The sequence below is a fragment of the Vicugna pacos genome, chromosome 1 (genome assembly GCF_048564905.1).
Source record: "Vicugna pacos chromosome 1, VicPac4, whole genome shotgun sequence".
Lineage (NCBI taxonomy): Eukaryota > Metazoa > Chordata > Mammalia > Artiodactyla > Camelidae > Vicugna > Vicugna pacos.
In genome coordinates, this window is record NC_132987.1 from 10121132 (window position 1) to 10135093 (window position 13962).

Consider the following 13962-nt stretch of genomic DNA (forward strand, 5'->3'; position numbering starts at 1 on the left):
CACACCTTCAGGGCAAAGTCACCCCTCAGCCTGGAGGCATCTGAATGACTCACCAGGCTGCCTCAGCTACAGACTGCCAGCACACAAAGGCAGGCAGAATGACCCAGGAAACTGACACCACGACATTCTTGTCCCGCGTTGGCTCTGAGCTGGGTTATTTGTACCTCTGGACTCAAGTCCAGATTCTCAGATGTGGTGAAGACTATGGACAGTGTGACCGTGTGTAGGGCACGACTGCTGTTCTTGCACCCTCTCTCAAACCACCTCCTGCCCCACTCTCAGCTCCTGAACAGGAGTGCGAAACAGAAAAGACTATTTGAGGGGGAAAGTGATACATTAGAATACTAGTTTTTAGTGGGTGGACTACATTTGAGAGGCTGTGGAATTCAAAAAAGATTTTTTAAAAAAATAAAAAGAACCCTCATATAATATGGATGGGAATGTAAAATGATGCAGCCACTTTGTCCAAATTTTTTTCTGCAGTATAGTCAGTTTACAATGTTGTGTTAATTTCTAATGAACAGCATAATAGTTCAGTCATACATATACATACACATATCCCTTTTCATACTCTTTTTCATTATAGGTTACTATAAGATACTGAATATAGTTCCCTGTGCTATACAGTAAGACCTTGTTATTTATTTTATATATAGTAGTTCGTATCTGCACATCTTGAGTTCCCAATTTACCCCTTCCCACCGACATTCCCCATGGTAACCATAAGTTTGTTTTCTATATCTGTGGGTCTGTTTCTGTTTTATAAATAAGTTCATTTGTCTTTTTTTTAGATTCCGCATATAAGTGATATCATATGGCCTTTTTCTTTCTCTTTCTGGCTTACTTCACTTAGAATGGCAGTCTCCAGGTTCATTCATGTTGCTTCAAATGGCATTATTTTATTCTTTTTTATGGCTGACTAGTATTCCATTTTATAAATGGACCACAACTTCTTTATCCAGTCATCTGTTGATGGAAATTTAGGTTGTTTCCATGTCTTGGCTACTGTAAATAGTGCTGCTGTGAACATTGGGGTATGTATCTTTTCGAATTAGAGTTCCCAGGAGTGGGATTGCTGGGTCATATGGTGAGTCTGTTTTCAGTCTTTTGAAGAATCTCCATACTATTTTCCAAAACAGCTGATGCAGCCACTTTGGAAAACAGTCTGACAGTTTCTCAAAAGGATAAGCATAGACTTATCACTTGACCCTGCCATTCTACTTCTAGGTTTATATAAGAGAAGTGAAAATAAATGTCCTCATAAAAAAACATATACATGAGTGTTCATAGCAACATTATTCATAAGAGCCCCAAAGTGGAAACAACCCAGATGTCCATCAACTGATGAAAAAAATGTGGTATATCCATACAACGTGTTATTATCCAGCAATTAAAACAGTATTGATACATGCCACAGCATGGCTGAATCTTGAAAACATTATGCTAAATAAAAATAAGCTGATCAGAGAAGTCGTATTCTCTGATTTCATGTATATGAGATGTCCACAATACACAAATGTACAGAGTCAGAAAATAGGTAAATGATTGCCTAGAGTTGTAGCAGATGGGGGTAAATGGGGAGCGACTGTTACTTGGTAATGGGTGTGCATATTCCCTAAGTTAATTGGGGTGATAGTTGCGTAGCTGTATGAACATACTAAAAACCATTGAATTTCATATTCTTTAAATGGGTGAATTTTATGATACATGAGTTACATCTCACTAAAGCAAGTTATATGTTATATTTATATTATGGTTATAGTTCTATTTTAAAATTGTTTAAGGATTGTTTAATTTTGAAGAAAAAGTGTGCAATACCAAGAAGTCTTATTAAGTTAATGTCATTTTTACTTCCATCAGGGTTGAAAGTAGAGGGAAGATAAAATCAGGATAATCTTTGGTCTCTCATAACAGAGACCATGAGAAAATACTCCAATTTAAGGGAAATTATTTTTCATGGTTGACAAGAACAAATGTTTGTAGAGAATATGGTATATTAAAAAAAAAGCTGGACATCTGGTGGGTATAGGCCAGTGAGTGTAGGCTATTCTGTTGTTATAATCCAGCATCCTCAGATGATAAGTGTTGGTGAGGACGTGGTGAATGGGAACCCTCACACATTGCAGGTGGGGTTGTGAAATCCTCTTGGGACAGCATTTTGGCAGTTCATCTAATGGTTAAGCATAGAGTTACCATGTGACCAAGCAGTTCCACTGCTAGCTGTATACCCAAGAGAAATGGAAACATGCCCATGCAAAACTTACTCACAGAAGCTTTATTCATAGTATCCAAAAAGTGAAGACAACCCACACGTCCATCAGCTAATGAATGGATAAGTACAATGTGGTATGTTCACACTGTAGAATATTATTTAGCCATGAAAAGGAATGAAGTTCTGTTGCATGCTATAGCAGGGTGAACCTTGAAAACATTATGCTTTCTGAGACGAGCTAGTCATAAAAGACCACATTTAAATGATTCCATTTACATAAACTGTCTGGAATAGGCAAAGATACAGAGACAGAAAGATTAGCAGATACCTAGGGCTGGAGGATTTGGAGGAACAGGGTACAGGGTATCTTTGTGAGCTGATAAAGACACTCTACAGTGGATTGTGGTAAGGATTGTGTAACTCTGTGAATGTACTGAAAACCACTAAAGTGTGTACTTTCAGTGGGTAAATTATATGGTGTGTGAATTATATCTCAATAAAGCTGCTTTTTTTAAAAAAAATCTAGCTTTTATATCTTGGCATCTTTTGACTCTTTCCTACTTGCTGCAGCCACAGCTTTTTGCAGTGGTATTTTGGGGAAAGTTAATGTGAATCTCTGGTGTCTTAAACAAGTCCAATACTGTAAGGATATTTTCTGTGAGTTCATTAGGAATTATTGCTTAACTAAGTCTGGAATTGCAATCCAGTAGCTCCTCAGTAGGGTTGCACCATCTGTGCTGATCTGTAGATAAGTCTGTTCAAAACACACATTGAATTAGTGTACATAGTGCTGCTCTGTAGGCTGCTGGGACAAGTTTCTACACTTTAAAAAATATTTTATCAACAATATACTTTAGGTTATAGCCAGTGTATTTGTATTATTTATTAAGCTGTCTCAAGTCAGAGGGCATTAATATGGAACAGCTTTAATTTTCCCCAGTCACTGCCTTAGGCCACGTTTCGTTGAATTTTGCCTTACTATCCCTTAATGACACTTAGCTGCATTCAGGTCACTTTCAGTTAATAGAAGGTCACTCTGGTCTGCTTTTCAACTCTCATCTCATACTAATTTAAATCTAATTTCCTCTTTCCGCTCCATCAGGTTGGACAGACCATAGTCTGGTTATCAGCTACCTCTTTTTTTTTAATTCTTATTTTTTTATTGAAGTATAGTCGATTTACAATGTTAGTTTCGTGTACAGCAAAGTGATTCAGTTATATATATACATATATATTTAGTTTCTTTTCTATTACAGCTCATTACAAGAAATTGAATGTAGTTCCCCGTGCTATACAGTAAGTCCTTGTTGTTTATCTGTTTTACATATAGTGGTGTGTATCTGTTAATCCCAAACTCCTAATCTATCCCTCCTCTCTTTCCCCCCAGTAAACACGATTTGTTTTCTGTGTCCATAAGTCTATTTCCTGGCTTGTAAATAAAATTTGTAGCTTTTTTTTTTTTAGATTCCACATATAAGCGACATATATGATATTTGTCTTTGTCTGACTTAACTTCACTTAATATAATCTCTAGGTTCATCCATGTTGCTGCAAATGGCATTATTTCACTCTTGTTATGGCTGAGTAGTATCCCATTGTGTATATATACCACATCTTCTTTATCCAGTAATCTGTCGATGGACATTTAGGTTGTTTCCATGTGTTGGCTGTTGTAAATAGTGTCTCAGCCACCTCTTTTCCCTCCCTTTCTAAGGCCTGACTTCTAGGCTGTCAGAGGCCAGACAATAGATGAGAACAGTGTCCCTTGACCTGATCTCCTGTTTTTTGGACAAGCACAGTCTTGCCATCCATGCCTTCTGGGTGACAGGTGTCAAAATGCTGCTTCACACTGGGTAGTTCAGAGAGCTCCCTTCCCAGCCCCTGGATGTGGGAAACCCAGCCCCGGCTCGACTTCCATGACTAAGCCCTTCCCCGTGGGTACGGTAACTGTCTAAGGACTGGCTGGGAGAAAGTAGCAGGGGTGTTATGTGCATATGTACACACATGTTTATTATATAGTTTACTGATGTAAAGAGTGTGTAGTTCACAATATGCAGATAAAATAAAATATACAGTACTCTTTAGTGCAAATTCCACCTAGCCAATTGATTCTCAGAAGACTTAACGATGACTTCTGCAGTTGTAACTGACAAACGAGTGTCATTCAAATGTGAGTGCTGGGTAGTATTTTCATATAAGTTAAGAACTAAGACAAAAGTGAGATAAAGAAAGGGTATCAGAAGTGCAATTGTTAGTGTGGTGAGCAACTGCTTTCTGAATCAGATAATAGTTTCATTTGCTGGAAGAGTACATCCTCCAGTTTTTACTGTTAACAGTGTAAGACTCTAGACGTGGTACACTTTTAAATTTAATCTGCACTATTAGCATTTTCTCCACGGCTTTCTTAAATGCAGACCATCAACAAAACAGCAAAGTCCTAATTTGTAGCATTTGCCAATTTCAAGCTACTTACGCGACCTTACTGAGTGCTTAATTGGGACAAGATGCACAGGAGCACACTATTTTTTCCACCACACGGATAGAGTAGACGTAAGAAAAACTCTGACAATAAATAACAGCAGTGAAATAATTAAGAAATGATGAGTTTTAAGTATTGATTACCTTTGTTTATTAATTTTTTAATGGAACTTGATGTAATTTAATTTTTGAGAATGACTGTTTCAGTTTCTAAAAATTTAAAAATTGGCTGCCTGGCTGGCTCTGGAATACGACTGCCCTTGCACACAGCATCCTCCAAAGCTCCTCTCGGCTCCAGGCCCCCTCCCCTGGGGTGCCGACCTCCTGATGAGATGCAGAGAGACATCTTGGCGCTCCCTCGCTCCACTCTCCACTCAGCTCGTCGGCAGGCCAGCTGCCTTGCACCCCGGGTCCAGCTTAACTCTCCACCAGGGACAGCTCCAGAGTCTCCTTACAGGCATCCCTAGCCTTTACTAGTGAGCCTCTTGGTACCCTCCTCCATTTTTGTGGTGGCGGGAAGACGGGAGATGGGGAAGCTGACGACTGCACACACCACACTCCCAAACAGGAAGCTCACTGTGCCCACAAACCCCGTTTGTTTGGGTTTTTTTTTTAAGGGAAGTAAGCCTTTATTTCCTTGTTTCACAAATAAAGCTGGCTGAGTTGGTTGCTTTTTGGTGATTAGTCAGAGGCCAAATCCCATATCCTCATCTAACTCCTGAGACTCTTCCTCTGCTTCACCCTTGGCTGGGGCTGCAGCGGGTGTGGAAGCGGCCACGAGGGCAGCAGCCGCAAATGCAGATGGAACAGCCAAGAAGGCCTTGACCTTTTCAGCAAGTGGGGAGGTGAAATCAGTCGCCACAGACAAAGGCAGGACCTGCTGGTGCCCACTGATGATGGAAGGGGGTCCAGATGCAATTGCTGGGTAACCAGTCTGCAGACGAACGCCAGCGACGTGGCAGATACCCACCAGGAAGCAAGAGTGCACAGTCTCCTCCGTGACGTCAGCACTTCGGGGTTGTAGATGCTGCCCGTTGTCAAGCACCTGCTGGGTGATCAGCCCAAGGAGAAGGGGGTGATGTGCATATGCTTAGCAATGTGGCTTCACTGGCTCCCAGTTGGTCTCCAGCCTTAATCAGCTGCACATCATTCAGGATGTCAGTGGTGCCCTTGGAGAGTTCGATGATGATGCCTAAAGCCTGGAAGAAGGGGGTCTTCTCGGGCCAGGCCCGGTGTTCTGGGAGGGCCCAGTGACTTTACCCAGGGCCATGGCACCAGCACAGGCGGCAGCTGGTACCTTAATGGCCAGCAGCATGTCCCTGATCTCAGTGAGGTCCTCCTTGGTGAACACAAAGCCCACGTTCCCCTGGATGTGTGGCGGAAGTTTCTCCAGAGCTGGGTGGTTTTGCAGGTACCCTCAGATGGCCTTGCCCGCCAGCACCACAGCCTTCCCTCAGAGGGACACGCAGCTCTGCTGCGTCTGCTTGGAGCTCACATTGTCTGCTCCCACGGTGAAGCATTTAGGATAACATCCAGAAGTTGGATGATCTTTAGAGAGTAATTGGACTTCCAGGTCCCTCTTTCTTCCCTGGGTATCCCAGCAGTGCATGAGGGATGACCACACAAGGTTTAAGGACGATGTCACTCACACGACGGTGCCTCGTGAGAGGAGGGCGTTTTCCCATGGATTTCTGGGGCCATCAGAGCCAGCTCACCTTCTCCCAGTGAGCCCTGAGGAAGGTATTAATGTCTCTTTAGAAGCTGGATTATCCCTACCTCTTTTAGCATCCCTATTTATTAATTCTGCGGTTACAGCTTATCTTGCTAGACGTGTATGCAGTTTTATTTAGCATTCTCAAATTTAAACCTAGCTGGATAACGTTCACCATTTGGTTTAAATCAGAGACATGATCATTTTCTCCCTAAATCACTTTATTAGACACGTACACACTATATAAATCTTTTGGGGGTACTTAATCTTTCTAGCCTGAGTTAGACCTACAATTAATAGTCTGGTTTTTCCACATTCCAAAATACAAAAACCTTAACTTTGTCCTACTCACTTGATTTTTAATGAGTAGACCCTGAGGGATTCAGATATTCCTAAATCTTGATAACATTCTTCAAAAAGACATGAAATGCCTATAGCCCTGGGGAGAAATAGCTTTAACTGCTCCAAGTGTAGCCTCATCAAGATTACAGTTCTCCAAATACAGTGTCACTGAACAAAAGAAACGGTGAAGGATGAGAACTTACCCCACCAGTTATCAAACACATTATGAAACCTTAGTGAGAAAAACAGGAGGAGCAAATAAAGCAAAAAGCAAATTAATCCAATTTCAAGACTATCAAGTGGAGAATCCAGTCCAGGTACATGTGGGGAATCATGTGTGGGATAAACTAGCATCGCACAGATGGTTACTCATGTAAATATAGGAGATTATTTCTCAATTCCTGGAGTGAACGGAGAAGGCCTTTGTCAATAAACATGACATCAAACTAAAAAAATATTAAGGAAAGACTGACTTATCTAACTGCTTTAAAACTTTAAACTTACAACGGCAAGAGACGTCATAAACTAGCTTAAAGGACAAATAATTGGAAGAAAGTATTTCCTCCACGCTCAATAGATAAAAGTATTAGCCTTAGAGGGGCACTGAGTTTATTTTGGCTGAACACTGCCAGCCAGTGTGAACATCAGTGAACAGCCTCAGGCAAGGATGAATGTTCCCACCGAAAAATGATCTTCTGAGATACAAGAATAAATATGAAATTGTATTATAAGACTCTTAGTAGTACTATAATATTATTATTAAAAATTAGGTATGTTTTTAAAGTTTGCCGTGATGATGTAGCAGTACAGTTTCTCAGCACCGCCAGCTGCTGGGCAGCCCCTCCTCACGGGTGCAGGGCTTAGGCAGATGCTTCCCCTGATGGAAAGCAGGGGTCTCTTTGGCTGTGACTGCCAGTGTGGGCTACTGAGAATGGCGGGTTTGGTCTCAGATCAGTGAGCTTTCCTTCTTCTCTAATGGTAACAGAAAAGTAAAGACTTCCCTCCTCAGCTTCCAGACTGGCAGTCTTGGCAGGTATCACGTGATCACAGTGCAGGGTCCTTGCTTAAAGACAATGTCTTCTGTGTAGAAAACGAACTTATGGTTACAGGGAGGGGTTGGGGAGGGACAAATTGGGAGTTCAAGATTTGCAGATACTAATTGCTATATATAAAATAAACGAGGTCCTACTGTATAGTGCAGGGAACTGTATTCAATATCTTGTAGTAACCTATCATGGAAAAGAGTTATGAAAATGAATATATGTATATGTATGACTGAAACATTATGCTGTGCACCAGAAATTGACACAGCATTGTAAACTGACTATACGTCAATAAATAAATTAGTTAATTAATTTTGTTAAAAAAGACAGTGTCTTCTGAAGATTTAAGAAACAGACAGAAGATTTTTGCCCTCACATTTACAGGTAAACAGAAGCGGGGCACAGAAGCCTGCTAGGAAGCCCCCAGAAGCATCTGCTGAGCTAAATGTTGAGAAATTAGCAGCCGCCCAGCAGGCGCAGAAAGCAGCTGGAGGGAGCGGGGCTTCTTGCAGAAGCCTTGAGTCCTTGATTCTGGTTTAAAGCGTAGATGAAAGAAGCCAGAAAAAGTGGGTCTAGATCGTGATGTTCTTGGGAGCCATACTGAGGACTGCGGATTTTATCTGTAGAGAATGTCTTCAAGAAGACCAGGCAGATTTATATTTTTCAAAGATGCCTGTGAATATTCATGTGGCCTGCCTTCATTTTGCAAATGATAAAAAATTTTGTATGTGCCTTACAATAATCAGTTCATTTACTTCTTGTAACAGCTATGGGGCTGGTCACTGTTTTTGTCTCCATTTTGCAGTTGAGGGAACTGAGGCACAAAGAAGTTAAATCCTTTGCCCAGCATGACGCAGTTATCAGTGGAACAAAGGCAGGCAGTCTGGACCCCACCTCTTTCCTATCTTACACCGTTTTTGCTTGTGTCTTTTTAAGAACATATATGTTTTCTTGAGAAAAGGGAGTCAAAACATTTTTTTCCATGTGATTTCTCCCATGCCACCTACCAACCAAGGTAGAATGTTCTTTGGCTTCTAAATAGAACCACTTGGGCAGCTCAGCTTCCCCGCTCCCTCTGACCCTGCAGCTGCTCCTTGGCCCCGTTAGTCTTGATCCTTGTGTCCCTCCTTTTCTGGACGGGCTAGGAACTCTCTTGGCTTCCAGTGTTGCCAGCGTAGCCCCAGCCAGGAGAGGCGAGGCTTGAGACAGGGTGGCAGGGGTTGTCTGAGCCTTTCTCTTCTGAATCAGTGGTGCCTATGCCACTAATCTCCACAACAGGGGAGAGGGGACAGAGCACTCAGTAAGGTCACCTTGCACTCACCTGCAAATAGTCCTGATGGTAGTTCAGTCCACCACCATCATTTACTGAACAGCACCTCCTCAGGTGCCCGGGGCCGTGTTGGGAGGCGGAGGTGAGACAGGGAAGTAGAAATGAAGGGAAAAGAAGGTGTGTAGGCCACGATCGGTGATTTTTCCATCCCGGGTTCTCACCCAGGCTATGTTTCATCACTAGTATTGTGTCAACAAATGGTGGCATGATTCTTATAAGCAGGTGTGGCGCTGTGGCTTAGAGGTCTAGTTGATGGAAGGCGTTGTGTACCCACCTCCCACCCCATGATTTTCCATTGACCACACTGTAAATCCTGTACGTCTGCCTCAAGGACCCTCTAATAGGTGCCACACTACTAACTGGAAGGGTCAAATATTCATAGTCATCGAGCCCTGTGCTGTGAGAAGAGCAAAGTATGAACATGCACCTCTTTTCAAAAATTCAAATAATCGCTGAACAAAGGCAGAAAATGCAGGAGACTTCGATTTCAATTTACTTATTCACAGATAAACCTCGTGGTTTTTTTCTAGCAGAGGAGGAAGGCTGATAGATGATATCTCAAAGACTGGTAAAGACTTGGGAGAGTAGTAACAACCTAGAAAGCAAAATGATGGGAAAATTTTCCTTCTATTTTAGAATAATTGTTCGAGAAAATCAGGTTGAATAATTTGTTGGACATTGTTATTTCATCCCTGACATACCTGTATCCATGAAACATGAAGCCCTATAATGAGATTCAACCTTACTTCAGGTCATTATTATAAATATACGACAAAAAAAAAAGTGTCTTATTCCCCCTAATTCACTGTGGTAGTCATTGGATGCACTTTTATTGCATAGTTTCGATTCAGTTAACTTGGGGTCTTAACTTTCTTCTATTCAGCAAAACATTTTAGCATTTAAAACTATTTGATTGATAACACATGATTTTTAAATTCCTTCATTTTACACTTCTATTACTTCATTTATACTTTAAATTTAAGATTTGCATAAATTTACAAAAATGCGAGCATAATAATGTTCTTCACAGCATTATTTATAAAGCAAAAAAATTGGAAAGAATCCAAATGTCTCTAAACAGGAAACTGGTTATTAATTCAGAATAATATTAAAAATGATGCACAGGGAATATAGTCAGTGTTTTATAATAACTTTGTATGGAGTATAATCTATAAAAAATATTGAGTTACTATGTTGTACACCTGAAACTAACATAGTATAGGTCAACTATACTTCAATTAAAAAAAATAAAAATGATGAAATAGGTCTGTAACTATTGATATAAAAATTATTCACCATATAGTGAGTTTTTTTCAAGATTACAAAAGCAGGCTATTATCTTTTTTTTTAATTGTATGTTTAGAAAAGAAGTCTAGGAAGATGTAAGTCAAAATGTTAACAGTGTGACTGACTCAGTGAATCTGCAGACGGTTTTCAGTTACAACTTTCTGTCTTGTGTGTTGTGTGAGGTGACGTCTTAAATTATTAATTATTATTTTTATATTTAGCATGTATAATTTTGCAGGTGGAAAAATATTTTTCTGTTTAAAATTAAATTTGAAAAGGTACAAGGAACTCTGAAAGAAATTTACTGTTAATTATTTAAGCATATAAAAAATTTCTGCATGGTGCACATTAAATCAGCACTCTCACCTGTTTTTGAACTTTTCCCCCTTCTGTACCTGCTGAAATGCTATTAACACCTTCCCCATCCCACGCCTTTTGCTCTTTGTCCTTCATCTGTCCCCCTCTCCCTCCTTTGAGCTGAAACAGCAGACTCTTCTCTTCAATATACCCGTTCTCCATGAGGATGGATTTGAGGTAGAACATTAAAATTGGCGGTCATCCTTAAGTCTGTCCTTTACCTAGACCAGTAAGTTAGGAAGTACTGATGAATCGTCAGTGCGTGTCACTGGGAAGAGTGTACTTGATCAGACAGCTTGTCTGGAGTGACGCGAATATACGCTCTACTGAGGGTGCCTAAGTTCCGCCCAAGGCTTTGCATTCCAGAAACTGGAACAAGGTGGTTTTCTTCTTCAAAGGCAGAAAAAAATGTGACTCAGATCTCTCTTTGGCTCTTTTTAGACTCTAATAAGGTCCTTACTTAGTCTGAACTGAAAGACCACAATTTTTTTTTAAGTATCTTGCCAATTCCCAGGTGTTTTGTGTCTACCTTTGGTACTGCTGGTTTTGATCATCTTGAACCCTGGCTGGGTTGGCTTAAGTGCTAGTTTCACCATTTGGGCAAGGGAAGGACAAGATCACAAAGAGCAGGCAGAGAGGCAGACGTTCTGAACAAACCTATGTACTGGGGAGTCTATTCATTGTGATGTATAGTGAATGTAAGAAACTGGTCTCTCCCTAGAATAATTATAGCAAGTTAGGACAGGTGCAGGAAAACTTACACAAGGTTTGTTCAAACTTCAGCAAAGTCTTGGGAGGACTTTGAACGGCCTTGTTACCATCAGCCTCAGCAGGTCATTAAAAGGCGATGTTTCTTTTCTTCCTTGATTACTGAGAGCACGCTCCTGGGTCTTCCTAGAGTCTCAGAGTCTTCCCAAGGTACAGGTTGGTGGTAGGCTTCAGGCGCACTTCCATGGCCTTTTTCATATTTAACATTAGCTTTTGCTAATTTTTTCCCCTTTTGGTTCCTTCTTACCCACTTTCTCTAATGCAGCTGAATTCTCAACAACAAAAATACAGGAACTAAAACTCAAGGAAGAAGTGAAATTAGAGAATGGAGAGAAACGGGTGGATTCTGGGATCTTCAGGAACCTAAATTACATTTATTAAAATTGCTTTGGTTGTTTCCATCTGGGGGGAGCCCTGTCCCAGGAAGCCCCCATGTCAGAGACTGTTCATGCCTCGCTCAGCTGGCACAGTCCCCCATCCCCTCCAATGTGTTAAAGTTTCCCAACGCGGAAAGTCAGCGCTTGTTAACATCTATCAGTATTTCTGTAACAGAGAGCTTCGTGGATTTTGATATCCCCAAATTTAGAGACAGGAGCGGCCTCTCGCCCGGTGTCACCGGGTCTCACCCACGGCTGCTGCTGGGCTGTTCAGCTTAGGTCGGCCACTGCCCGGGAATAACCCGAGTCAAGGCGCCCCCCCTCCCCCACCGCCCACCTGCGTTTTCTCGGTCAAATAAAGGTCTGCTTGAAGACAAGGGGAGGCGGGGTTGGGCGGGGGGAGTACTGTGGGGACAGGGAGTCAGCTGGTCAGGAAATAGGACAGGAGATATCAGTAAAAGCACAGGCAGGTGCCCTTTGGGCTGCGGGGGGTGAGATGTGGTCTGAGACGCAGGTCGATGCTAAGGTGACGCGATTCCAGGTCCGAGCGCATCACCTCGTCTCTGCCCACTCCTTGAACCAGATGTTCCTCTCTTCCCCGACTTGGAAAAGGGAAGGGTGCTGGCGTTGTCTGACTCCTGACTCTGCTTCCTTTCCAGCTGACCCGCTGGTGGGCAGCATCGCCACACAGTACATGACCAACAGGGCGGAGCACGACCGGATGGCCAGACAGTGGACCAAGCGGTACGCCACATAGGGTCGGTGTCCCCGCACCTCGGCTCTGGTGGTCTTATTTTTATTACACTTTGAACCGTTTTGTGATGGAATGTCACGCCCCCCACCCTGTTCCTTTGTTCTCCCTCCCCATCCCTTCGCGTTTTGTTCCCTTTTTAATTTCTATTAACTTGAAAGATTTGGGGTTTGTTTTTTTTTTTCTTTTTTCCCACCTCAGCGTGGCTGGGAACTTTTGTTTTCAGTGCAAACAATGTTGGATCTGTCATAATAAGAGCTTTCTTACAAAGCTTTGTATTACCGTGTGGTTTTGTTTTTGGTTTTTTGGTTTTTTGGGATCGTTTTATTTTGATTTTCTTTCCTCTTATGTGATCTTCGGGAAAACAGATTCAGAGTTATATCTCGTTTCTACTTAAATGTAGTGCTTAGGGTTAATTTTTTTGTACTGAAGTCTTTATTGGTGGGTGCATGCCACTGGGAACAAGTTTTTGTAAAAAAGCTTCAATCAGAATCACTGTGCATTACTGAGACTCTGTTTATCACTAGCCTTCTGTCCCCAGGCAGAAGACTATTGAACAAAATAATATGTATTTTGATTTACTTAAAGTGCTTGTAAATTTCTTAGGGACCTGCCACTTTTGACTGTGGATCAGTTGATGTACACTTGTATTATTAAAGCACTCAATAAATCACTGTGGCTGATAAATGCACTTCTGGTAACCCAGCGTTTGCTTTGCATCCTAGTTGCCGGCTGAGCCCTACGTACAACGAGGCTTGTCTAATTCAGTTACAGATCTGAGTGTATTTCTCAAACATTGAATATTTCTTCACAGTCGAGTTTCTTAACATGTGGAATTTCCCCAGCTGTCAATAGCCTGATGATCCGATGGTTGTTTCAGATCCCTGTGGTTTTACATCTTGGCTGGATGGCACTTTCTCATGGACGTCTTCCCTGTTACAACTGTCTTTAGGCAACAGTTAAAAATGTGTGACTCCAAAAATCAGCTTCTGGTGAAAGTGAAGTCTGAGTTGATCGTGGTGTTAGATTCCTTTTTAATTTATTTCTCTCCCTTTTTTTCTCTTAAGATTGTTCTAATGATTGCCCTTGAGTTTGGGGGTGTTTTTTCTCCATAATTTTAGTGGAAGAAGTAAACTCCACTTGTGTCAATCACGGTTAGCACAGTCAGTGACAAGGGTATGTCTCTCTGGCTTTGACCTTCAGCTATTTTAGGGACGCAGCTAAGGAGGCAGAGGAAACTCGTGTGTGGTGCAGCTTGAAAACCACACTGACATGCTGATTAATATTCAGGGTTCTTTGTGTTACA

The 13962-nt window shown here is 41.6% G+C and overlaps 1 protein-coding gene and 1 pseudogene across 3 annotated transcripts in view; one reads left to right on the forward strand and one right to left on the reverse strand.

The window, feature by feature from the left end:
• UBE2E2 (ubiquitin conjugating enzyme E2 E2) overlaps positions 1 to 13347 on the forward strand; it is a 325579-nt gene extending 312232 nt beyond the window's left edge. For all 3 annotated transcript variants that reach the window (XM_072948958.1, XM_072949060.1, XM_072949014.1), the window contains one exon: positions 12565 to 13347. In XM_072948958.1, coding sequence (XP_072805059.1) covers positions 12565 to 12662 — 98 coding nt within the window. In that variant the 3' untranslated portion in view covers positions 12663 to 13347. The remainder of the gene's footprint in view (positions 1 to 12564) is intronic.
• On the reverse strand, positions 5376 to 6280 carry LOC102539744 (large ribosomal subunit protein uL10 pseudogene; annotated as a pseudogene).
• Positions 13348 to 13962: the final 615 nt, after the last annotated feature.